The sequence below is a fragment of the Neofelis nebulosa genome, chromosome 12, assembly GCF_028018385.1.
Source record: "Neofelis nebulosa isolate mNeoNeb1 chromosome 12, mNeoNeb1.pri, whole genome shotgun sequence".
Classification (NCBI taxonomy): Eukaryota; Metazoa; Chordata; class Mammalia; order Carnivora; family Felidae; genus Neofelis; species Neofelis nebulosa.
Genome location: NC_080793.1, coordinates 15,089,131 through 15,116,117, shown reverse-complemented (window position 1 = coordinate 15,116,117; position 26,987 = coordinate 15,089,131). Strand labels below are relative to the sequence as shown.

The 26,987-nt window shown below is 51.4% G+C and overlaps 1 protein-coding gene across 7 annotated transcripts in view; it reads right to left on the bottom strand.

Moving 5' to 3' along the window:
- Positions 1-26,987, bottom strand: part of CDK5RAP2 (CDK5 regulatory subunit associated protein 2) — a 171,049-nt gene that overhangs the window by 10,067 nt on the left and 133,995 nt on the right. For 6 of the 7 annotated variants that reach the window (XM_058694350.1, XM_058694351.1, XM_058694355.1 and 3 more), the window contains 10 exons: positions 22,879-22,927; positions 20,020-20,195; positions 15,666-15,785; positions 11,474-11,590; positions 9,651-9,840; positions 8,713-8,834; positions 7,393-7,629; positions 4,589-4,666; positions 3,306-3,571; positions 1,354-1,497 (listed from right to left, as the gene is read on the bottom strand). In XM_058694350.1, coding sequence (XP_058550333.1) covers positions 1,354-1,497; positions 3,306-3,571; positions 4,589-4,666; positions 7,393-7,629; positions 8,713-8,834; positions 9,651-9,840; positions 11,474-11,590; positions 15,666-15,785; positions 20,020-20,195; positions 22,879-22,927 — 1,499 coding nt within the window. Of the gene's footprint in view, positions 1-1,353; positions 1,498-3,305; positions 3,572-4,588; positions 4,667-7,392; positions 7,630-8,712; positions 8,835-9,650; positions 9,841-11,473; positions 11,591-15,665; positions 15,786-20,019; positions 20,196-22,878; positions 22,928-26,987 lie in introns of those variants that run through there. The other variant, XR_009251448.1, reaches the window with a different exon arrangement.

The following is a 26,987-nucleotide window of genomic DNA, read 5'->3' as shown; positions in this document are numbered from 1 at the left end:
GATGAAACAGAAGAGGATGCTACAACTGAGCCATCGGGGAGCCCTCTCTGACCTTGAGGTAACATTTTAAGCTGAGACCTGAGAGGTGAGAAGAAGCCAGCCAGCGAGTGGGAGCCGGTGGGCCGGGGTGGGGGTGGGGGGACAGTCAGAGCATCTGTGCTATCAGGCCCATGACGGGAAGAGCGTGGTGGGTGAGCAGAAAACAAAGGCCAACATGGGTCTGGAGCCCAGCGGGCCCTCTCCCTCTCCATGGCCCCCGCCCCCGCTAGAAGTGGGCAAAACATGATTGCCCTGCGAAATGACCAGTTACCTACTTCGCCAAGCTTCGTGCACCCACACTTCCTCCCCAGGATCCTGAGAGGGAAGCCTCAGGAGGGGCTCATGAGACCCTTCGGAGCAGAGAGCTGCTTCGCCGCTGCTCCCCTGCCATGACGGGGGGGGGGGACCCGAGCACCGTCAGAACGGGTGTAATGAGGGCAAGTACCAGCGTGGAACTCAAACTCCCCTCTGCCTGCCTGCTGGCCTCTGGCACAAAGTCACAGGTCAGGTAACTGAAGGGGAGCGAATCTGTCAGACCGCCAAGCACAGTTCTGACTCTTCGTCATCTGCGGGCCCTTCCTCCCAGGGACGCTTCTCTCATGACCAGAGTGGCTGCTCGACCTGCTTCCCGCAGACTAAACCCCAGGGAGCGTCTGCTCTGCCGGATGCCCGGTCTGTGCCGTGAAAGATGGGCGTGAGGGCGGTGGTGGGAGCAACGGTTCTTAACTCAGTCACGTTCAAGTTACTGCAAAGTCAAGCTTTCAAGGGAAGTTTCAGTGGTTTCACGATAAATGATTTTCATTGGTTAAAAAAAAACAAACCAAAAACCTTTCTTAGTAATAGAAGAGACTGGAGCAAGACCCACTAAAATATGATGCCAGAAGCATCAGACGGTCCAGAGAAAGGCACCTAAAATGAAAAGAGATTTAGAGTGGAAGGGAATGAGCTAGTCTACGAGGACAAACTAGGACTTAAAACCTGTACAATAAAAGCGTATCTTTTGGATTCTGCTACTTGTGCCTTCAAAATCAGCTCTGTACCCTTGGTCCGGCCTCTCTCCCGCAGTCTCAGCTTCCTGTACAAGATGCAGACAGGATTTCCCTCAACAAAGACGTACCAGGAGTGGGCCTGCGGTCAGTCAGGAGCACAGGCCGGCCCAGCAGAGGCGCTGGGGGAGCAGGCAAGAACACGCCTGAAGCAGCCGGCACGGCACCTGGCGTGTCACTCTTGACAAACAAGGCACCTTCCCCTCCCTCTGACTGTTCCCCAAACTGAGAGCACATCTGCCGCGAGCAAGGCTGTGTCCCCTCCTACCTGTTCACCCTGAAGCGAGCACTGGTCATCTGTGGGGAGTGAGACCCTCCAGAAGAGCGTCAGTAACCTCGCGGCCTCTTCGAGGATCAGCTTGGCTGTGCCCACGCCGGTGACAAACCCGCCCGGGGGCGCCGAGTGTGGACCCTGCGTGAGGGGGAGGGGCGGGGGATGAGAAGGGTGTTACAGGCAGCCTTGAAAAGGATTATGGACAAGCCAGCTTTAACGGGCAGCGTAAATCTCCAGGCCACGGGGTTTGTATCCACACGCTGAGCGAGGGCCTGGGGCCAGACGACACCAATTTATTGTTCTTCAAGACTGGTGAATTATAGATTATGAGAGAATTTCGGTGGTGATTTCAGCCCAATCAATAACCACGACTAATAACCACCTGCGTTAACCGTATTTACTAGGCCACGAAGAGGGTCCGCGGGAGGGCGGTTCGCGTGGCTCGGCACCATGGAGCCTCTCCAGAAGGCACAGGGTGCCGAGGGCAAGTGACGGGACGTGAACGTTCCCGTCTCCAGCAGCCCCTGCGACACGGCCGTGTGCACACTGCCAACACCCAGTCGGGGCCGGCAAAGTCTCCCTCACCCTCTGCTGGCAGGGGCAAAGCCTACCTGGCGGGTGTCAAGGGCACGAGAAAGCAAAGAACACGAGTCAGAGAAGGGAAAAGACAATAAAGTTTAAGAAGAAAAGAAGTTAAAAGAGCACTGTGTTCACAAGTAATAAAATCAGTATAAGATAAAACGGCCTACTCTTTTTAGCTACCGAGTTGGCAAAAAAACAAAACAACAACCCACTTACAAACCAACTCACGCAACGAAGACGCAAGTGTAGTGAGTAGGATACTCTCACTTGTAAACAGGGATACGAGTGATACTTCCGGAAAGTAATGTATCAACGGTGATCAGCAGGGGCTCTAAAGGGTTCACAACCCCTAAAGGGTTTAAAAGGATGTGCGCCACACCTTAACCAGGCGAAAGAGTACGTAAACGGTGGTACATCCACGTGTTGGCTTCTTTGTCAGCCAAGAAAAGTCAAGTTCTAGAAAAATACTGAATGGGACAGGAAAATTGTTAGTACGTTAGCTGAAAGGCAAACCATGAAATTCATAGAAGTAGGAGTCAGTTTTATTGAACTTCATGAATGAGCTAAAAGCGTGTGTGTGTGTGTGTGTGTGTGTGTGTGTACCAAAATTTTTAGCGGAGCGCTATGTGATGTTTTTACACTTTTCTACAGTTTCTAACCTTTTGTACACCAAAGATGATCAGCAAAGAACAATAATCTTACTAGTATTTACTACGTTCAACACCCATTCACCATGTGCATGCACACTGAACACCAGGCCCTGTGCTAGGTAGTAAATACACAATAATGAGCAAAAGAAATACCATCCCTGCTCTCCTGAAGCTTATTACCTAGTGAAATATAAAATACGGAATTGATCCCTACAATATAATAAAACAAAACAAAACAGCAAATCGGGTATCGGGAAGCACGGGGCCTCAGTAAGGACCTGAGAACAGGGACCAGAAGACGTGACCCGTGGAAGCTTGGCAGTTGGGGGTCCGGCTGGGGAGGAAAAGAGAATCTGACCCCCGAGCCTTGGAGGAAGTGAATGAATAACTTTATGCTAAGCACCTGGCACGAGGTTCTTCAACAAGAGGTAACTTTACAGTGAGGAGGGTTCCGGGAGGACGAGGCAGGAAGGGGTGACCCCAGCGAAGAGACCTCACTAACACAGGTGACAAGCCACAACAAGTGCCCCCCACAGGACAGCCGCCCGGACTGGAGCTGAGCTCTGAGCTTTGGCGGGCTACGTTTTCCCGGACCCTCTTCCCAGGGCCTTCCCGAGAAGCTGTGCACCCTCGCCGTCTTAGGGCCCTCAGGCGGCCCCTGGGCGTGTTGCTCTCAGTGAGTACCTCCTGGCCTCCAGCCGTCCATCAGCTCACCTTTGTCTCCAGCTCCAGACCTGCAGGGTGGGGAGCCTCTTGGATCTGAAGGGCCATCTGGGCAAGGAGCTTCTGGCCCTGGCCAATCTGCTGGCACAGGGCCTCGAAGTCCCCAGTCAGGCCCAGGATGTGGCAGCCGCTCTCATCGGCCCACAGGCGGTAGCCAGGGACCAGGTGGGACGCGCACGGGGTGCCGGTGACCGAAGTGCCACTGCTGCAGGAGAGGGAGTCCGTGTCATTTCCAGAGAGCGGTGGAGTCTCCGAAGCTACAACATGAGAGGGAAGATGTGAGATTTGGGCCGGTATCCTGTGTTCACCAACGCTGAAGCCAGGCGGGAGGACGAAGAGAGGCCTTCAGACCCCAAGGCCACGAGGCACCGTGCAAGGGGAGGCCTGGCTCTAGGGCCTCTGTCTGCGGATTACCCCACGCTGGGCTCATTCGTCTCACGGGACAAGCTCGATTCAATTCAGCCAACACTTCTCAGGCACCCAGTCTGCAGAGACCCCTGATCTGCACAGATGAATCAGGCCAGTGTCTGCACTCCGGGAGCCCGTGGTCTAATCAGACACCATGCGGGAGGTGTAACAGCACGATGACAGAGAGCCAGAGCGCAGAGGAGAAAATAATCAATTCTCTGTGTGGGAAGGGAGATCAGGAAAGGCTTCCTAGGAGAAGCAACAAGTGAGCGGGCTTCCACACGAAGCAAGATTACACTAAACAGAGGTAAAGCCTGTTGGTCTTTACCTTTGGATCAATAAAAGTCTAGACGAATAGCTCTGACTGGGGGGCTCCAGAAAGGCATGTCACAGACCAGTCTGCACTCAGGATGAGTCTCAGGGAGGGAACGGGGCTTGCACTGGCAGAGAATGGGACAAAGGTGGTCTGGAAAAGGAGGAGCCACACCGCACTGTCCCAGGGAGAGGAAAGTGCAGGCCCGTCTGCAGGACGGTGACCCCTCTGTCGGCAGCACGGATGCACAAGGACAGGGCTGGATGGGCCCAGTGAGGCTGGACGCTGGAGGGCCTTACAAGCTACACCAAGGCGGTGACACTTTTTCATCTAAGGCGACAAGGACCCAATGACGTTGCTAAGGTCGGTAACAGCTAGGAACAGATGAACTGGCTTAGAGGAGGAGATCACCAGCTAAACCTGCTGAGAACGTGAAACCCCAAATCCTGGCAAGCACCCTCTTGATTAGACCAGGGACCCCCTTTCGTTCAACTTAAAAAGTCCTCCTGCCAAACCCAATCGTGCCACAGTTACCCAGCCTTCAGCTCCGCACCTGACCGTGGTGGCGCCACCAGGCGGGAGTCAAACAGGTCGCAGGAATTATCTCCAGGCATGGGGCACTTGTCAGCATCTACAAAATGCAAAAGAAGAGAAGGAAAATACACTGTCATGGGCGTTTGAGAAAGAACTGAATGAGAAAACAGTAAAGTACCAGCCACACACGAGCATTCACTCCAATCTTCCTGGCATCCCCTCTGCAGGACACGGGGACACAGAGTGAGCACACCCAGTCTCCTCTCTGGAAGGACCCTCCAGCCCAACAAGTGAACAGGCAGCTTCCCTTCCAGGTGGTCAGGGTAAGGGAGGGAAGCACAGGGGCTGTGGGCCCTGGGGAGGGAGAGAGAGGCAGGCAGGCAGAGGGATGAACAGATGCAAAGGCACAGGGGACTGAGCCACAGGACGCCTTCGGGGAGGATCAAGCAAGGGGTAGGCGGAGCCCAGGGCGCAAGGGAGGGCCCTGGTGGCAGCACGGTCAGAACAAGGAGGACGGTGGGGCCCCCTCGAGGGCGTCAGGCAGGGTAAGGTCAAGCTGAGGGCCGTGTTCTGGACTGGAGCAGTGAGTCTGGAGGCTGCGGGAGCCACCCAAGCAAGAGAGAAGAGGACCCAGAGTAGAGATTGGGAAGCGCTGGGCTGGAAACAGCATAAGGGGGCAAAGTCAGTTAGATGGCCAGGTGGCCTGCCACTCTGTGAAATCTCGAGAGCACTTGTACACCTGAACCCCCAGTGGCACCGTGGGCAGGACGGCACCGTCATTCAGACCTGGCGGAGGAGGGACGACCGAGGGGCAGGGACAGCAGGTGATCCAGCCAGCGCTACCCAGAGTGTGGAGGCACAGTGAGGACCGTGCCTAGTGTCCAGGCCTTCGGACGCCCCACCAGCCCCTTCCCACCCAGCCGCCTCCAAGGGCGCGCTTCATTTCCAGGGCCAAGGAGCTGGACCCTCAGAGGGATTGCTTTCTGCCCAAAACAGCCATCTTCAGAGCAGAACTTTGGAACAAGCGCGCTTAAATACAATCCTGGAAAGTCTTTTGCAAAGGAAGAAAGGCCCGGCCGAAGGAAGAATTCCAACGCCCACTCGAGGACACAGGAGCACTTGCGGCACTGGGACAGCACTGTGGATTCTCAACACATTCTCCCGGGTCCTCTCGCGAGGCACACCTAGGCTGACCCCGGACCGGTTTCAGAAGCAGCAAATGCTGTTCAATGGCCGCCTCCCTTCAGCTGCCCCAACTGTCCCTCCTGGGCAGCCCTGGTCCTGGATCGTTCTCCCCGCCCCAAAGTCCCCAGAGCACCCCCCTATCTCCTCAGTCCCATCTCCGCTAAGCCCAAAGTAGGGCCAGGAGAAGCCTACGTTTAAAACACAGACACCCACTACTGATATACATCCCACGCAAAAGGAGGCAACGTGGCTCCTTTCCAAGTCTTTTGAGATTCCACTAGTAGGATTTTATCATAAGAATGCTGTTTAACAGCAAAAAGCATATTAACATCGACGTTTATTAAAGCTCCAAATCAGAGACCACTTTAATAATCACCGCGGTAATGGTTTCGTGACTGGCGATAATCTGAAAACAGTAATTAGGAAGCCCGTGTGAAAGACTGGGAATCATTCATGATGTGACACTGGGCAAAAACAAAGAAAGGCCGTAGAATGGCACAAAACCCAACGTGAACAATATAAATTCACACTGGCATGTGATTATCAAATGAAGAGAAATACGCAAAGCAAAATATTATCATTTTGTAGAATCACGAAGGATTTTTCTTCACTTTTTTTTTTCATATCGTCACATCATCTTCTGGTTAAAACTTTAAATTCTTTATCAAGGAGAAATCAATAAATCAATCACGGTAAGTTCTAAAGCACACTGGGTGCTCTTTAAGAGATTTTAATTTTTTTTTTTTTAAATTAAGGGCAATAAACAGAATTCCCAATCCCAGCAAAGACTAAGTCCAAACTTTTATACAATATTTTTGTATAAAGTATATTGACATTCCTTGTCCCACTGGATGTGCACACCCACGCTGCGGGTATTCGGGTGATGACCCCGGACACCTGAGGCTCCGTCGGGTCAGGCGGTACTCCAGGGACAGCACTGGACTCGGGAGCTAAAAGAGGATTTCCAGCTGCAGCTCTGCCCCTATTTGCCATGTCACTTTGGGTGAGCCCAGTACCCTCTCTGGGTCTCAGGCTCTCCATCCATAGAGCAAAGAGGATGGCCTGGCCAACTGCCTTCAGTCTGACCACTTTCTGGCTTGTTCCTGGCTCTGTGCTGGGCAAGGGACAAAGGAATGATGGGGACCCGCTCCTGTCCTTTTTCTGCTACCCTACACAGCTTCTGCAGGGCTAGACAATAAACCCACAAGCAAATGGCAAAACAGAATCAGTTTTCAAACCTACCGGGATGCTTTCAGATCCTGAAAGACACTGAGAGCCAGTGTAAGAAGTTTAGATTCTCTTTGAAAGGCAGTAAGAGGGACCAAAAAGGATTTTCAGTGGAGCGATATGGGCAGGGCTAAATGGATGGGGGAGGGAGGACAAGACAGGAGGCGAAGAGAGCGCTGGCAGCCCAAACTCCACTTCCCTGAGAACCGAGGGCCCCGGACGGAGATCGGACCACCCTGCCAAAGGTGACGACTACTCAGTGGCCAGGCCCCTGGCTCCTGGGGTCCAGCATGCCTGCAGTCAGCGGAGGGACACCTCCACGGGGCAAGGGCACCATTCAGAAGCTCACGTGTCCCAGTGACATGCACAGGGGCCGCAATCTCAGGAGGTTAGGAGGTGCGGGGGCAGTACCGTGCTTGTCCAGCTGCAGGGGCCACTCGGGGACACACGGGGTCTGGAGAGCCCCGGTGAGGGCTCCTTCCTGAGCCTTCTTCCCCTCCTTCGCCAGCTGCCCCTCCAGCTTGCTCTGCAGCGTGCTGTTGGTCTCGATGCTCCTTTCCAGCTGTCCCCGCAGAGCCTGGATCTCTGTTAGGAGACCGTGCAGGTCACTGAAAGGGTCCTGTCCCCTCCAGCCTTCTCCTGATGGCTCTGGAAACAAGCGCAAAGGGAAAACCTTGAACGTCTTCTGCCTCCAAAAGGTCAGCCATCAAAGGAGCGCAACAGGGTCTTAAACCCGCCATCGCCACCGCCCTCCCCTTCCTAAGAACTAGGTACAATTTAAAATAACAACTTGACTTAAAAACAAAAATATTGGCAGACTTAATTGCCGCTATTCCACAGCCTAAATAAGAGCTGGAAATTAATTTTCGCTTCTGGCCATAAAAGCCTCGCAAATTGCACACCAAACCCCGAAATTATGTCTAGTAGTAATAAAATCTATTTGGGCTGGAATTATAGAATGAAAGGGGCTGATTTTAAGAGCCACAGTATATTAAAGAGGCACAACACCAAGAATAAGAAAAGTGACTTGAGGAGAAAATGAAAGCTGTGAGGTGACCCTTTTCTAGCTAAACTTTCAATAGGGAGAAACCATCTGGAAAATTAGTTAAAAAACAAAACAAAACAAAACAAAACAAAAACCCTAGCACACCTCAAAAAAGATTCTGAAACATTAGACCTGACAGTCAAGTCCCTCTGATCTGGTGTCTAGAGGACCGGGGCCAAGCACCATCCCGCAGCAATGCCCTGCGATGTGGTAGGTGCTCCAAAATCATGTGCTGAATGAATGGACCAAAGAAACACGCACTGGCAGGAAACGTGTAATCAGATTATTCCTTGAGTGTCTACTGTGTCCCAGGTACTGTGATAGTGTGCTGTTCAGAAATGAGCTCGTTTAATTCTCAAGACTCCACAGAACAGACATTAGGACACATGTTTGATGGAGGCAGAACCAGGCCCAGAGGGGCGAGGCGACCTGCAGAAGGTCCCACGGCCCGGGAGCGAGGCAGAGAGAACCCAGGCCTCGGCTGGCCTGACCCCCCAGCCCGCGTCCTTCCGAGTTTCTTGCTGCTGCAGAAGAAGAGTGGGCCCGAGGGGCTCGCTGCGAAGCGTGCCCCTCCGCCCAGGAGGCAAGCCTGGGTGTGACGGCGGCATTCCGGAAAGAGCGGCCAGCCCACAGCCCCGACGCAGCAGCCCCAGGACGGGAAGCGCCTCGGGCAGCGCGCCCAGTACCTCTCGGCCTCCTGTGCTCCTCGTCCAGCTTCGCGTACACCTTCAGCTCCACCCGCAGGGACTGCAGGAGCCTGTCGTTCTGGGAGAGCAGCTGCTGCCTCGACTTCGCCTCCTCCTGCACCCTGGAGAGGCCCCCCGGCCACAGGGAGGGGACGTTAATTCTGACGCACGGGGACTTGCTCTGACTCCACAGCCGCCAGAGTGTGGACGAGACTGACAAGCGTGGGTGACAATTCCAGTCACGGCCACTCCTTCCCGAGCGGCCCCCTGGGCCCGGCCCGGACGTGCGTGATCGACACCCAAAGCGTACGTGCTCTCAGTCCCCAGTGCACAGATAGCATATGAGGAAGTGAAGCTTAAAGGTTACGTCTCACCCAGGGGTGCAGAGCTCGGGAGGGCCCGGGACTGCACGATGGCAAGAGAGCGATCTTGCTGGGGGACAACTGGAAACGTGGGACAAGACAGAGGCGAGGGGAAACTGCAAAGGGGGCAGTCAGTACGAGCCCTTTCATATCTAAGTCGGACAAACGTCCCTCCTCTGCGCAGACTCCCCTCCGTGGCTTCCCAGTCACTCAGAGTGAAACCCCAGTCCTCCCCACAGCTGCGAGGGCCTACGGGACTCGGCACCCAGCGTCTCCGGTCCCCCTTCACTCCAGGCGCGCTGGCCTCCCTGCTCCGCTCCGCACAGGCCAAGGACACCCTGCCCCAGGGCCCCCACCCCTCCGCTGCCTTCAGGTCGCTGTTTAATTCAGAGAGGCCTACCCTGACGTCCCCCGGAGAAAACCAGCCATCTGGCCCCCCAGGCCCTACCCTCCTCCCTCAGACGATTCTGCTCCTTGTGCTTTGTTCCCACCTGACGTCGTGTGCCTGAGTGTTTGCTGGCCTTCCCCGGCACTTGGGCAGGGGTCAGCGCGCCCCGGGGTGACCCTGACCGCTACCTGCTCAGTTCGCTGCGGGTGCTGCACACTTCCCGGAGCAGCTGCTGGGAGTGCCTGTCCCGCTCGCAGACCTCCCTCTGCAGCCTCTCATTCTCCTCCTTCAAGCAGGCGTACTCTCGCCGAAGGAGCTCGAGGTTCGCAGCCTTCCTGGAGAGGGACTCGCGTAATTTCTCATTCTCCTTCTGTTTATCTGCAAACACAAAAAAAGCACCACTGAGAAGAGACACCATTTGTTTTTTCCAACCCTATTACGCAAATACGGCCCTTCAGCTCAAGCACTCCAGGAATACAAAACAGAATGAGATTTAATCTGGCATTTATGATTTTGGCATTCCAATTATCTTATGCATTTTGGGCAGATAAATCTGTCAACATCAAGGCTGCAGATTAAACGTCACTGGGATGAAATGGGCCTGTTTAATTTTCTATACAATAATGGGCCGTGCAAACCTAGTTACTTTGCCGTCGCGGAGCAAACCGTGGGTATAAATTATAGACACAGGCAAGAAACAGTCCCAAACTCTGGCAACGGATGTGAGGAAAGTCCGTAAGCCCTCCGGTAAGGCCAGCAGGGCTGTGCAAAAAGCAACCTGGGGCCCCATCTGCTCCTCAGCCCAGGAGAGCACCTCTCCTGATGGAGAAAACACGCCCAGGACCCAGAGACGGGGCAGTTAAGAGCACGCCCCGGGGGCACAGTGGCATGTTCCAGTGCACTCTTCTGCCTACTCGGAATCTAGGGACAGAGAGATTAAGACTTCCTTCCCCAAGGTCACAAAGCCAAAGAGGGGCCGAGCTTTTCAGGTCCCACTCTTCGCCCCGGCATGCTGATTTCTGAGCAAGTGCTCCCCTCCTCCTTCACACTCCAGCCACAGTGAGCTTCCTACAAGTCCCGAGCGGTGGATACTCTCCCTGCCACTAATCCCCAGGCCTCTGTCTGCTCTCTTTCTTCTACTTAAGAGGCCCTGGCTCTTCTAAATCTTAGGCACCTTGGCTAATCCCTGCTGAGCCTTCTGGACTGAGCTCTTGAAGCCGAGCCTCTCCTGGGTGCTGTGCTCCCTGAGCCTGCCCTTGTCAAGCCTGATCCTCATGCTGGCCTGCCACGGGCTGCCCGGCTGCCTCTCCCATCAGACCACAAGTCCCTCGAGGGAGGGGACCAGGTCTCATTCATCTCTGTATCGGTCTACAAAGGCCCTAACATGTTTGCTGAGTGAATGAATGATCTGCAGAAGCCTGGACTCTGTCTCTTAAGACAACAGCCACATCAGTATCCTCTAGGGAAAGCAGAGATGCTGACCCACGTCCAGCTCTGCCCATTTCTAGACAAGGGACCACAGGCCGGTCAACTCCCCAGGCCTCAGTTTCTTACCTATAAAACAGGACTGATAATTCCTCCTTCCAGAAACATCTTAAGTATTGAGAGATACTGTAGGTGAAAGCTCTTGGGGACTAAGCTCCAAAAAGAAAGAATTAAGAGAAAGGATCTTCCTAAGAAATACCAGAAAACCTCCCTGATAGTAGGGAGTCTCTGGATGATATTTTGGCAGAGTAATGCATTTCTAGCCTTTCTCTCTTCCACCGTAAACTGAGGCAAACGAGAGGTGGCTGTATACTTATTAGAGACACTGTGCCAAGGGCTTCACAGAGATAACCGTCACAACTGCCCCCTGAGGTACTCTTATTTTTTACAGCTAATAATACTGAGGTTCAGAGAGGTCAAGGGACCTGCGCAAAGTCACAGAGCCACAGAATTTGAACCTAGGTTGGTCAGACTCCAATGCATTCTTCCCACGCCACAGCCGGCAGATGGCTCCGTTAGTTCCTACCTCTGGATCCCTTGGAGAGCATTGTATTGAGAGCCTGGTTCTGCTTCCTCAGGAAACAGATCTCTGATGTCAGAGGATTATGCAGCTCTGATCCATAAGCCAAACTGTTCGTAGAACCTATAAAAACACACATGTGAAGTGATTTATGGATAGTTGCCAGGTCAGTATGCACGGAACTTTCTAGAAAACAGTTTTAAACAAGGAGGAAACACAATATGCAATGGAAATGACTTCAGTGAAGCAGATGAGGTATCACAAGAGTCCAGAGGGAAATAAGAGTGAGCTTATTAAAGAGGAGGCAAAAGGCACCCCCTCCCGTTCTCACCTGCCCTCAGGGTGAACGAAGGCGAGTGGGTGACGGTCTTAACCTCCACGGATGTCTCTCCTGGGGTCCACACCTTCAGTAGACCTCTCCGCTGAGGCAAGCTCCCGGGCCCCAGAGCCAAAGCTGAAGTCTTCCCCTTTCCTCCCTCACCTCCCAAAGCTGCCCTCTTCTGCTGGTTTCTGCTCCTATAGATGTTGTCACCACCACCCCTAATCTGAGCTGCAAACCTGGAGTCATCCTAACCACCACTCTCTGGCATTGCCCAAGCAGGCAATCACGACCGCTGGCTCTTCCTCACCAGCGCCTCGGATGCTGGCCCACTCTTTTCCGTCCCTGTAGTTCAAGCTTCATCACTGCGCCCTGACCTTGCCCCCCTGCTACTCTGCCGGGGGGGGGGGGGGGGGGCACGCAGTCCACTCAGGTTATCCTCTGCTCAGAAACACCTGACGGCCCTCCGCTGCGAAGACAGACAGACAGACAAACCAAACACGAGGCCCAAACTTCAGACCTCCATTATTTCACTCCAATCTCACGCACAGCCCGCTCCCTCTCTACCCTAGACTCTAGTGGCCTCGGATGCCGCCAAACTGAGCTACTTCTGTGCCCCCACATACCGTGCGGCCACACATCTCCCAGACCCTGTACAGTGAGGTCTTGAGGTCTTTATTCTCTGGGCCTCGAATGCCCAGCTCCTTCTTCACCTGTCAAAATCACAGTTGTCTTTCAACTCTCAGCTCAAGTTCACAGCCTCTGAGTATTTAATATAACAAAGATCAGGGTCCACAGCCAGACAGACCAGGGTTGAGGTCACTTAAAAACTCTGACCAGTTTCCTCGTCTGTAAATATCTGCCCAGGCTGTGGTCTCTCTCCGAAAATCCCACTCCTTCCTCTGGCCGCACAGCCGCTCTGACGCTCCCTCCACCTCGGCTTTCTGCACTGCACCCTGTGTAATGTCCAGAGCGTGGGGACGTGCTACCTACCCTCTGCAGAGCACAGGGCCTTCCGCGTGAGGCAGGCAGGTGCCTCCCTCCCCCCACCTTCCTTACTGCACCACACGGCCAACATGCCAGAGCCTGCTTTCCCAGACCCCGGCGCAGCTAGAACGCGGCCAGGTGCCGCTTCTGGTCAACGAGACGCGATGGGAAGCCTGCCGGAGGCTTCTGGGAAAGGTTTCTCACCCGGATGAAAAGAGCAGAGCAGGGGGAAGCCCCACCATCCTCGTCCCCGTGCTGTGGACACTGTCCTGAGAGGATGTGGTATTATAGTGACTGCGGCCATCACAGACACTAAGTCCAAGCCCTGCTATCATTTCACGGAGTCATTAAACCTGCCTTGGAACTGCCTGCAACTGCATTTCTTGTTATGGAAGACAACACAGACCCCCATTGTCCACACCGGTTTTTCCTCATATTCTGCTCTCCGCAGCTGAAAGCATCCTGGTCCACGAAGGATTCCCTGTAACGTTCAAACTCCCCGTAAGGAAGCTATGACATCAGGCTTCCCAGAAGCCAATGTTCCACAGTCTTCCTGCACGACAGCACTCCCTTTCCTCGGGTTAATGACTCACAAATCATAATGTCACGTCATTTTTTCATTCACGTATGTCTCTCCCCTATGAACTCGGCCGTCTTTTCAGAGACACCTGGGTTTGAATCATGGCTCTGGCTTCTTCATGGCTGTATGACCTCAGGTACGTCACACAACTTCCCCAAGTCTCCACGAGCCCAATAAAAATGATCAATGTTGGTATTATTACCGCTATTACCGTCTGTATTAATATCATAACTGATGATAGGCTAGAGCCCAAAACAGGACCAAATAGCCATCTGGATGAACAGGAAACATTCTGCAGAAGAAGTCTGCTCTGACCACAGCTAGTGTGGTCGCTTCTCAAAGGGAGACCCAGGCCAGAGAAGGGCTCCTGACAGAGCCCGAGCCAGCGGGGTCCAGTGCTGAGGTAAGAGGCCAGTCTTCCCTCTGAAGGCGTCACTACCAGCTCCCCGTAACTGGTGACAAGCTACCACGTGAGATGACAGTTTTAACAATATTCCACCTCCCATCACAAGGAGCCAGGCCTTTCTCAAAGCCGCTCCCAAGATGAACGACTCACAGCAGGGGGGAGGCGGAGCCACTTTTCTTTCTTTGTCTTTTCAGAGATTGTGAAGACAAGGTGAGAACAGCGCGTCTTTCCACCAGCCACCAGCGTAAATACTTTACGAATGCCTTTTTTGTAAACCTTCCCATCAGAGTGAATTACTCTCCAGAGCAACTGCCAGCTCCGTTGTAGCTGGTGGCCATGTGAGCCCCCAAATAATTCTATAATTGGATTTGCCAGGAAAAATGTAAAACAGAATGAATCTAATTCAGGCATTACCAAGAGTGAATGTGAAGGGTCCAGGCATGTATTTCTTCCCAGGGTTTGATAGGACTAATAACTCAGGTTAATCAATTTCTCTGGGGGTGAGAGACAGGGAGGGAGCAGGATGGGGGGTGGTGTGGAGAGTGGGGGAGGGAGGGAGAGGGAGGCGTGGGTGGGTCCACTCTGTTTATCTCGCACACCGCAGCACATACAGTACTCTGGAAAGATCCTTCCAGGCTGATGGCTATGACAGACCAGGGGTCCAAGGACTCAAGTGCTTCTACGGAGTTCATCTTTCTAGAACTCCGTGATTTAATCTCTAAAAACGTTTGCGTCCCCACTTGTTGCCGAGCTTTGCAATGTCCAACTAATAACGTTGTACAAAATAAAATAGTGAAATAACATGATAATGGCAAAGAAAACAACCACGTCTTGAGTGAGGCACAGAGCAACGCCCTATTCAGAGCACTGCCTTATCGAAATCTCACGATGACTCTGTTTTGTACAATAATGAAAGCCGGGAGAGGTGGGGTGGCTTGCCCAAAAGCCCCCCAGCTGATACACGGAAGAGCCGGGGTCCACACTCAGCTCAGTCCATCTCCCAAGCAAACTCAGGCTCTTTCCCAGGGCACAAAGCTGCTCCCAAGGCACATTCTTCAGGTACGAAAACAATCTCTTTGGAGCAACAAGGAAAGATGTCCAAAAATATTCTGTTCAAGGAAAACAGGGACAGGCATAAAGTATTCTACCTTTTGGGCGAGGGAAAGAGTAAGAAGATATATTTGCATTTGCACTGAAAAACCACTGTAAGGATGTGGAAGACACCTACCAGAGGTGGGAGGAGAGGAGCCAGAAGAGGATGGATGGGCACAGAACGGAGGTACTAAGTTCTGTACCATGTGAATGTCTTCCCTACGGAAAAACCCATTTTTAAGTTCCGCATGGAAGAATATTCCATTCAGATCTAACTGTGTTTACGCAGGAATAATGGCGACCTGGGAATGGGCGTATGAGACTCTCACCAAACTGCCTACACGCTAATACTTTTTAAAATCCATTACTGACAAAAAGACGAAACGCCGCTCTGTTTCATTTTAAAACCCCCTATCTGTTTCTCTACAGCCACCGACGTCACATGAGGAGCCAAGCACAATCCAGGGTGCAGGGGCCGGCAGACTCGTTCAGTGCCTGGGAAGTCACTCCGTGCGAGGGACCGTGCGGGCACCCTGCTGAAGTTAGCTCACTCAATCCTTATTGCACCAGGATAAAACGGGGATTATCGTCCCCACGTCATGAACACAGTACTGTAACTAACACGTTACAGTATTTCCGCAACGTTAAGTGAGGTCACCGTGGAGGTGAGCGGTGAGGTCAGGATTTGAGCGGAAATCTCTCTGGCCACCGGGGTGAGTTCTCCCCAACATGGGGAAAGCTTATCCAGGCAAACGTAACTGGAGTCCCTTCCCGGATGAAGCACAGGCAGGCTGGCGACAAGGTCCTCCCTTACCTTGATCAAATTCACACCCTTGCCTTTCCAGTTGTCCCCGAAGTTTCTCGTTTGTTTTGATTGATTCTTCTAAACGTCTCCTCAAGCTTCGAATTTCTTGTATATGTTCCATTACTAAGTCTACGGGAAGGAGAGTATTTTTAATTTAAAGTCTGAAGCCCCCAACAAATGGAATAATTTACAGATTATGCCACGATCTTGAAATTCTAAATCGTGCGGGATGTGTTGAGTCAGTCAGCAACTGGCGATTTTTTCCCAGGCATGGTGACCACAGCCCACAGACACAGCTCTGTAATGATTCTCTGCAGCCCTCCACAAGGAGGGGGCTTTACAGCACATGGAAAAATTATATTCCATACAATTTTAATGCTAGCTGTAATGCAGCCCTTTATTCTTCTAAATATCAAATATTAATTTAAAATCTTCCTTATGGTGAAACTAACAGATCACTTTCAAGTCTGCCTGAATTGCCTGAGAGTTGATTAAACTACCTCCATAATGAATCCAGATATTTTTGAGACTAATTCTCCGGAAGGAATATATTTATCCATTTGCCACTTACTAATTTAAGACTTAAACACAAAGCAAAATGATAATCCCGGTGCTAGTGAAAGTTGTAAGAAGGGTACTCTCAAGGGCACATCCTGTTCGTGTGAATATAAATGTGCGTGACTTTGGGGAACTATTTTTATCATTAGCCGTAGAAGGGTTCTTTTCCAATGTCTTTCCCCAAATAAGTCTACTTCTAGGAATCTATTCAAAGAGATCACCAGACATGCTGACAACCATGTGCCAGAATGCATGAAAATGTTAATCTTCAGCACTATACGGAGCACTTAAAACTGAAAATAACTCAGATTATTAAGTAAGCTGTGTTACATCCACCGTGACGCGATATGACACAGCTACTGAAATTCTATCACGAGGACCATGTAATATCGCAGAAAAACGCAGATACAAAATGGATTATCCAGCACAATTATAACTATTTAAAAGTTTACAGACAGAAAAGACACATAAACACACAAAAAAGAAAAGATACCTAAATATTGACAGCAGTTGCCTTTGGGTGTTAGATTTCAGGTTTCTCAAAACTTCTACACTGTATCTCAATATAACATTTAATAAGATGTAAAAATTTAAATTTCTCAGATGTTCTAAACTGAACATGTCCTATTTTTCTAGCCTCTGCCACATCTCACTTGAACAAAGAAAGGACGAGACACAGTTGCAATCTCGAGGTACACTCTAGAATCAGGATCTAAAGCATAACCACATTAGGTACCCAAAGGCAAAACTAATGTCTTTAATTCATCAATTAGGGTACACTCAGTGTGCCTTAGTAATGTTTGTTTTAAAACATTAGACTAATGTTATGACCCAGTTTTAATTCCTCCAAAATGACTTTCATTTAAAAGTAGCACCATGTTACAGATCTTTTCCTAATTAAATAGTAATTCTGCCATGAATCTGAATGTTTATGAGGTGACTTAATTCCCGGGCCTTCAGCTATCTCGATTAATGCCGGAAGTGCGGCCAGTCATCTGGTGGAACGTGCGAGGCCCTCGCCGCAGCCCGCAGCCGGGGGAACCGGTCTGCAGCCAGGTCCTGGCGGCACCTCCCGTCCCTGTCTGGCTGCCTCACAAATCTGCCAGCGGCCAGTCAGGATGGAGTGAGGCGGGAACTTAATCTATTTCGACCGCAGTCCTCCGCGCGGGTTTAGATCTGCATCATCCGCTGCCGGCTTCTGGGGTAACAGCGCTAGGCAGCCATCGGCCCGCGTCACCTCCCGCTGAGTCTGGCCAGGGGCTGGAAGCATCGCTAGGGCTTAAGGAAACATCGCCAGTGGAAACTGGACACCACTTATTAATTATGCAGCCCTAACTGAGAGGGGGAAACACGACACTCATCTTTACGAAACGGGAGAAAAACAGCTGTCCCTCTTACAACTAATAAATATCCTTCTGACGAACGCGAACTCTTTAAAGCCAAAAATCCTGCAAGAAGCAACCGCTAAAACCCGCGTGTGCATCTTTGGCCTCGGAGTTCCACTTCACAGAATCGAGGAGAAGAAAATGCCCCAAAATAAGGAGAAAGAAAGCTTCGTGTTCAAAGATACTCCCTTGCAGCAGTGATCGTATTTGTGGAATTTTAGAAAGGACTGAAATGTTCAGCAACGGGGGAACATAAGGAAAACTGCAGTTCAGCCATTCAACGGACTATATTCTAAAGCCACTAAAAATGATGTTATGTAACAACATGTCAGAAAGCTTATGATATAATGTCAAGTGAAAAAAGGAAAAATCCTTAAATTATCTCTCTACTTAGAATAAAAACACGACAAAAGGAAAAACAGATGCAGAGACCAAAAGTCTGAAGAGAAGCAAACCAAAAAAGCTAAAAGTGAAGTGTATTAGGAGGGCTCCAGAGAACACTGTCCCCATTCAGGAAAGTGCTTGGTAAATTCACCGGGAGGGCATGATAAGCCCAAGGTCAGGGGTGCCCAGAATAATGAGACGTAAAGGAGATGCCTAAACGGTTCTATATTGGAAATAAACCAAGGTTGGCTGGCGGGGGGGGGGGGGGGGGGGGGGGGGCAGACATGTGGGAGGGTAGGAAAAAAGAGGGGCAGGCGGGAGATAGCAGAGAGAGGTACCCAGCACCATATCAGATGGGTTTGAAAGAGCAGAGATCTCAAACATTCCCATTAAATGATCTGGCCTGCTGCGCTATAACCCCCCACTGCCTTATAATTCCTCAAGCCCTCAATCAAGTATGTTTCTCCCACAAAGGCCTTGTAGGAGTCGATTCGGGGGTTCTTGGAAAGGGACTGAGCTCCATGCCAGGTTGATACGGTACAGAAGGAAGTGCAAATAAAGACAAGGAAACAACTCATAGGTCTGACCCAAATCAGCAGAAGGCAGATCAAAGAGCCAGAAATAACCGAGAGAGACCTAGTACACAAAACTCACAGAAGTCACACAGGGATACAGCCAGAGGTCCAAAGAAGGCAAATCTAGGTAACTGGCTACTAGAAGAACCCAGGTAACACCTCAGTTATATCACACGTGTATATTCTATGCTCCAGGTATGTTTTCAGACTGTGCTCCTCTGGGCTCGGGGTATCCTAGAGAAGCCTCAGAAGCCACCAGGGAGGATAAAGGCTCTACCTGTAGCCCTTTCACATGTCTGGCCTCCGTGTAAAGTTTCATCTGAAAAAAAGGGGGGTGGAGCTCTGTTGCTAAAAAAGATTTTGATTTTCAAAAACCACGTTCTATGTGATCAGGTGTCAACAAAAGGCTTTTAGAATGGAGGTGCCAGTGTCTGATTCGTGCTCTGGGTCCACTCTGGGTGTCTTGCAAACAACCACTGGAAGAAAGGAGAGACCAGAGGATGTCAGCTGAGGTCCAGAATGTATACCAAGGGTCAGAAAACCACAGCTCCTAGGTCGAACCCACCTACCACCTGTTTTGGTAAATAAAGTTTTATTGGAACACAGCCACACTTGCTCATTTACGTTTTGTCCATGGCTGCTTTCTGCTACAACAACAGGATTGAGTAACTACAACAAAGACCATATGCTCCCCAAAGCCCAAAATATTTACTATCTGGCCTTTGCCAGGAAAAATTTGCCAATCCCTCGCCTATATTATCCCTCGAACTTCTGAAATACATTGACTTATAAACATGAATCCCTCCCTAACACCCAACAGGAGGTAATGAAGACTGTAAATGCAGAAGAGGTAAAAGGGAGCTCGGGTAGATGGAGGCTTGGGAGACTGATTCTACCGACTGAGCCCATGGGTCACAGTCAGAGGCAGGACAAGGGACTGAGCCGAAGGATGAAGAGTCACACACTAAAGGGAAACACTGCAGATTGACAGAAGTACAAAATGTTCAAATGGTGGGTGGTGGGGGCGGGGGGGGGGGGGGCGTTAGGTGCCCTGGGGAATCTGTACGATTCAAAGCAAGAGTCTTCAAAGCGACAGTGCCTCGGAAAGCGTCTGAAAGGAACACCAGGAAATTAACCACACTTGGAACAGACACATAACCTCTGCTTTCCAGCCTGTTTTCTGCCACTGTCAGAAGCACGAGGAAATGGCAAATCACGTAATAAGTCATCATTAAGAAATAAAAATGACTCTTCCCCAATCACCAACACTTTCAACAACCGCAGCTTTCCCTGGTGATAAATGATAGTCTGAATGACCAGCTTTGGCCCTGCCAGGATCTCCTTTCATCAGACAAATATTCGAATGTCACTACGCTCTGCTTACTCAGGCAAGACGGCAAATTACTGTTTAAACCAGGAAACCTTGGCCGCATCTGAAGTGCTTAGCAAAGCTCAGCTTACCTTGAGAAAAATGGTTCACCATTACCGAGGTCCTCCCGGTCTCACTGTCTTGCTTCTGGTCTCGGGAGAGGCCGGAGGACTTCTCGGACATCTCGCAGTCGGACAACGCATGAGAGGCAGAAGGCTCAGGAGACTCAGGCAGGATGTGTTGGTAGGTTAAATTGTCTTCCTCAATCCTTGACCATCGGGATTGAAAGAGAATTCGTTTCTCACACTAAGATTCCAAGCCAGGACCATGACTTGGGAACAAACACTTAAGATCACTTGGCCCCTTGTCATTTCCCCGTATTTACAACTTTGTTTTGGAGCCCTTTTGCTTCCCCAGAGCAGTTTTTAGTGAGGATGCTCTAAAAACAAAAAGCACTCTGTGGGCTTGAGTCTGGAGCCAGTGAAGGGGGAGCCACTATGTGGCTTATGGGAGGGAGCCTAAGAAAGAGCACGGGTCAAAGGCAGCTGCTTATCGAGGGCTCCCTCTGTACCAGGCATGTTAGACGTACTACCTTGCCTGGTCCCCACAGAAACCCTCTGAGGCAGGGACGACCATCCTCATTCAGAGCTGGGGAGACTGAGCCACATCACCAGCTTGCTCACTGTCTCACAGCTTCTTAGTGGCAGAGCTCACACTTGAACCCAGGTCTGTCTGGCTCTGGGACCCCAGGAGAAAGTGGGAGGCCACCTCAAACCCATGCAGAGGCCTTATGGGTTTAAAACTCTCAAAACCCTCACGGCCTCCAAGCAGGTCCCAAAACCACCACTCTGGCAATCATCTGGTTATTAACCTGTACTTGCCAAGAGCCACCTAAGCCATAAGGAAGAACACCCTGAACTCTGCGAAAAGCCCACCTGAATCTCCATTATAGATAAGCTCCTTAATTTAAGCTCTTTTTTTCTCCCACTTTTTCCCATTACTTCTTGTCTCATTATTCATGAGCTCAGACAAGAGCAAAGGACTCCGGAGCTGCCACGCATTCGTTAACAGGTAAACACCAGATGCAACTTCACCCAGACAGTGTGATGGACGCACGGGCTTGTCGCTGCCTTGCCAAAGTGCCGAATGGGCCAAGGGCACCCATTTAATTAGCTAAGGAGTGACCCGTGTGAGTGCTAAGCCTACAGCTGAAAAAGGCAGAACAGAAGGAAAAGAAACAAACCTGTCGGAAACGGGAAGGGTGACACATGGTTAAGGGGGCTGAAAGAGGCTCCACGCACCCCCCCTCCCCCCCCCCCCCCCCCCGCCCCCTGCCCCACAGCCCATTCTCCAAGCAACCACGGGCGTCTTTCACAACAGCAAATCTCTTGCCTGGCCCCAGCTTACCCTCCTTCAAAGACTCCCCTCTTCCTGCAGCACAGAATCTGCGCTCTTAACAGAGAATCTGAGGACCAGTCCAGCAAGGCCCTGCCTGTCCTCTGGCCTTGACCCTTACGTTCCCGGCACCAGCTCGCAGGGCCACGTCTCCCTCGCCTCGCACACGGACACTCTCCGGCAATCCCTGCCCCTGGCCTCATCCTTTAGCTCTCAGTTACGACCGCCTCCACCCTGGAGGCCTTGCTTGCCCTCTCCACAGCCCGCCACTGCAATGTGATCCGTTATTAGAAGGATGGGAGCGGAGGGTCGAACCGGGAGGGATCTGCAAAAATACTACAGCGGGAAAGGAGTTTTCTTCCGAACTCACAGAAGCTCTGATTAAAACATCCTCCGGTGAGCGGTGATGCCTCCCCACCTGCTCCCTCTGATGATGTGGCCTTCGACAGGCCCATAAAATCTACAGTTCTGCACCCCAGACTGGTCTCTACTTTTTTATCTTAGCCCCAGAAGCCCAAAGGGTGGCTGCTCCAAAGAGGAGGGAAATACCCATAGCACTAACAACAGTCAGAACCTCTAACCAGTAAACAGAGGAGGACGACACCTTGACCCTCCCTGTGGGCCATCGAGGCAAACTAAGAAAGTATACATTTATTCCATGAACGTTTTGTGAATTCCAACTATACGCTACACACTTGGGGCTGGAATTCGAGACACAGTCTCTGTCCCCAAAAAGGCAACTTGCGGTAATAAGACCTCAGGAGTATGACAGACTCAGGTTCAAACTCCAGCTCTGCCTTTTCAAGGCAAGCATGCAACTCTGACCCTCCCTAAAATGGGAACAACAATGCTTGCCTCCTAGGGTCAGAAATAATGAACGCGGATGCCTAGGGCAGCAGCGGGTACACGCCAACACCCGGTTATACGTTAGCCGCTTTCCCGTTCCGGGGAATTCTGGGAGCGGGAAGGTAAATGCAGGAAGCGTCACATGGCCATGTGGTAAGTGCTGCAATGTGACGAGGTGCCAAATGCTACAGGAAGAATCGCTGATCCTGGGAAGTCGTAGAGAGACGGGGGCGCCGGGGAGAGCCAGGTTCATCGCCACGAACGCCGACTCTGCTGAAGGACTTCCAAACTACAACAGGAAGTCGAGCATACGGCCCGTGTCCAGGCACGGGCTGGAGAACAGCAACAGGTCAGATAAGACCGCAGCACGGGGAACATGACAGAAAGAAAGACGGGTCAGACCGAGGAGGGCCTCAAGCGTCAGGCTAAGGCATGTGATGTTTAGCCTGCAGGTACCCAGGGGCCGGCAGAAGGAACGTGTCGTCCCAGTCACAGAACCTAACAGAGAAATGCCACGAATGACCTAAAACAACTGACTGAAGGCTGCGGGAAACACAGCGTAAACTGCTCGCTTTGCGAGGGCACCGTCAGTTTCACAGGTGTTTACGCTTTACGTACAAGAGGCAGGGGACTCTCTGAACGGGAGGGAGCCACAGTGTACCCAGCAGACCGACCAACCACCGTCTTCTTCCCGGACGCCACACACTCACCTCTCCGTCGGTTCATTCTGGGAGCTCATTTCCACTTCAACCGATTTCCCTGGAAGCAGAAAGAACATCAAGAAGAAGGAAAACATTAAAAAACAAACAAACAAACAAACAAACAAACAAACCCCAAGTGATCCCTAATAATCTCTGACTCATACATCTGCAGAGGCCCTGCTCCATTTGTTTAAACGCTTTTTCTAACAATCCCGGGTATTTAAAGTAGGATGACCGAGAACACATTCAGACCACAGGGTCCTCCTCCATCACTGCTCTGGCACCAGTTCTGGAGGGACGGGACAGCCCTGAGTCTAAAAAGCGATCACAAAGGCACTGCTGGGTGCATGCTCTTTTTCCTTCTCTAAAACTCTCAACAGAATATATCCTCATTACAGGAAATGGGTAACAGAGACAAGAAAAAGAACATGACCGTCCTCCAGGTACCTACAACAGACATGCCGTGGACTTCCTTCCATCCTTTTTTTCCCACGCATTTTGGCCTGGGTGACACTGCACTGGGGCTTAATTGTTTTCCCTTCGAATTTTATTATTAGAAGCATTTTTCTTACTGAATTTGCTTTAGAAACATAGGTTTTAATGGCTGCATTAATATTCCACTGTAGGCACGCATGTACCAGTTTCTGCCGGTCCCTTTATCTGACATTTAGGTCATCTCCAATTTTGCACTTTTATAAATAAAGGAAATACACATCTTTGTACATACAGCTTTATCTGCATTTAAATGATTTCCTCAGGAAAGACTCTCAGAAGTGGGATTAGCAGGCAGAGGAGTATGTGAGTGCAGCTGAGTAAGCCAGCGCCTGCAGCAGGGGAATGACTACAAGAAATGGGGAAAGACAACAAAATAAAGCTCGAAACGTAGCTGGGAAGAAGACGCTCGGCTCCCCCTGCACGGCCCCGTTTGCTGTCTGAAAGGAAACACGGGAGCCCAGATTTCAAAGAGACTAACAACTTCATGTTAAAAATACTTCAGAACTCTGGAAATTGCAGCCTGGGATGAGCTCTTTGAAGAAGCTAACGTGTGGCTAAAGGAAAAAACAAACCCTTCTGTGGCCGTACTTGAAACATGAGACTATAATTAAAGTGCACCCACACATACCATTTTCAAAACTACTCCTAAAAGGGAAAGTTCTCGAACACCACAGCGCAGAGGAAAGGAGCACCCGGAGCCTCGCGTGTTTGCCTCGTGCCTTGTGGTCCCCACCACGTGCTCCCGGGGCCGGCTGGTGTTGCTCTCGGGGCCCCCTCAACACCCCAGCAGCACAGCCACGGGCACCGAGAGCCAGCACGATGTCCCGAGGGCTTGAGAGTCACCTGCCGTGGCATGGCATCAGTGGGCACCGGGAGAGGGCCAGCCAGGCCCCCAGATCAGGGCATCGGCGGGCACCGGGAGAGGGCCAGCCAGGCCCCCGAGATCAGGTGCCCGGCCCCAAAGATGGCTCCTTGACACTGACCCCGTCCGGAACAGTGGCAGGATTTCCACTGTACAGAAAAGAGGTGCAAATCCAGAAGGTGTGATGTGGCCCCTCTTACTCTGCTCAACTCACGCGATCACCTACTTGAACACATGCTCCAGTGAAGCAAAGGATTCAGAGATACTCCAGAGCTAGCTCAACCACAAAACTAGGTCTTGATCCTCTTGGTTACATCCTGATCAAAAATGCAGTGACACTGTGGCTCCCCAAAAGGCAGAGAGAGGTTGACAGGCCCCTACCACAGTGGACGGGTTCCACCTTTCTGTCTTCTACATTCCTGGTCAAGAGGGGAAATATCCATTTGACTGGGTCTATTTCCAAGACGCTGACTTGCAGTCCCGGGCGGCAAGACCCCCGTAAACGGGCAGCGACAAGTGCTGTTAGAAGAACAACTCGGAATTTTCCATCTCGCACCTGCACAGGGCTGCTTACCAACATTCAGCCAGTAAGATTCTGGCCCTAAAACCCTGAGGATGGCCCATCTGCCCAGCCCGGCCCTCCAAGGGGCCCAGCAGTCTACACGTACCAGCCTAGCACACGATAGCACCACAGCCTGCCTCACCGTGCAATCGTCCTCCAGGAGCACAGACACACGCCTCGGAAACCGCACAGGGCAGGGTACTACTGGTCGGGGGCAGGCTTTAAGCACTCTGGGACTTCGACCAAAAATTCATCTTGTAACTATCAAAAAAACAAAAAAAACAAAACAACAACAACAACAACAAAAAAAAAACCACCTCTCCTCAATTCCTTAATAAAATCCACGACCACAGAAGGAAGTGTCCTGAGACCACCCAAAGCACGAGTTTCTCTGTCTTCAAACAGGACATCCTTCGAGGAGTCTGTAAGGACTCAACAACTGTATCCTGCCCATTCCCCAGCCACAACAGAGTTCTTTAAAACCAAACGACAAATGGTTAGCGTGGGAGTCACAGGGACGTCATTACGAGTGGTGCGGTGAACTTCGCGGTGGAAACCGCTCCACACAGGTGACAGGTACCATCTGTCCGGCTGTTCCAACAGCTTAGGGAGCGTGGCATGAAGGCACCGCTTCCATCTTTCAGGCAAATCTTACCGCTACACCTAAAAGCTGGGTCGTGGCGGGGGGCCTCACCTTGTCAAATAAAAACTCGTCTAGTCACCCGCTCCACATGTGAACACGAGAATTATCACGCAGGACCTGCAGGACTGGCCGACCCACCCTCCTCCCTGCACCGGTCCATCGCGTATGCTGCCTCCATTTGAGAGGCCTCTTTTGAAACAGGACGCCTTTGCTCAAAGTCCATCGGTCGTAGAGAACCCGGTTCAAATATCATAGCCTGGCATCTCCTCCACGGCCCAAATGTTTCTTCCTTTCCGTCCGCCAGTAATTTGTATAACGTGCTTACACTCTCCCCCCGGTGCCCGTGCTGGACACTGAGGATACAGAGGTGACTGAGGGGCCACCCGACCCTCAATGAGTTCACAGCTGAGTGGGGACAAGAGACCCAAAAGACAATTACACTACTGAGCTGTGACAAGGGACAGCACGGGATACCACGGGAGGGCGCACAGAAGAAATGACCATGACCCAGCCTGGACCATTGGGGCAAATTTAGAGGAGGTAACGACAGACAGATATTTGAGGCAGGAAAGGACTGCTGTATGCAGATAGGAAGCAGCTAAGGCGCTACGTGGAGGGCAGATCCCAGGGCTACTTAGGAGGAAAAATGTGCCATTTTACCGGAGAGCCTGGTTCACCATGCTAACTCGACCCCGCATGCCCATTACGGCTCCCAAAATACCTCTCCCCATCAACTATGAATCCTTCCAATACGGAATACCCCTCCAATACCCCTTCCTCCTGGAAGACTTCCCTTCCGAGCTCAGAGATATCTCTCCCTCCAGGTCCCTACTATGCGGGTCAGACAGAGTCAGACACAGAATGGAAGGGAGCCCCAGCGTAAGATCCAAACCACACAAAACTAGCAGTATTGCCCGCAAATCCTGACTGGGCACCACATGTATGGCCCCGGCCTAGTTTGGAAGGCCGGGACGAGACAAGGTCCCCATCTTCCAGGAGTTTATGCTGTCAAGAAATAAAATATGCTCACAAGAAATCACTGCTGTCACCTCCTGAGCTCCCAAGATTGGTCAGGCAGGATACCAGACACTTGAAATAATCTCATTTAATCCTCAGAAATAACTCTGTGAGATAGGTAGTACTCCCCCACAGAGGAAATCTGACCATGAAAGGGATAAGAGAACCATAAAGCTGAGATTTGAACTCAAGTCTGTCTGGCTCCAAAGGGTCTGTTCTGTCCACCCTGGCAGAGTGTCCTTCACAAGGCCGGACGTAATTGTCATGTGCAAGCTACGAACAACCCAGAATAAAAAACCAAACAGTTTTGCTTCCACCTGGGGTAAACAAAGAAAGCTTCCTAGAAGCTTTCTAGAAGGGAAGAGACAGTAAAAGCCTGCTAGCAAAGGGAGTGGTTTGAACAAAGTCCCAGAAGTGGGGAGTTGCAAGCAAGGCCCACAGCACAGAGGTACAGACCAGACACCCGAAGTGACAAGAGTGTGGGAAGTACCACATCATGGCGGTCAGGAGGTCAGGCTGTGGAAGCAAACTGCCCGGGC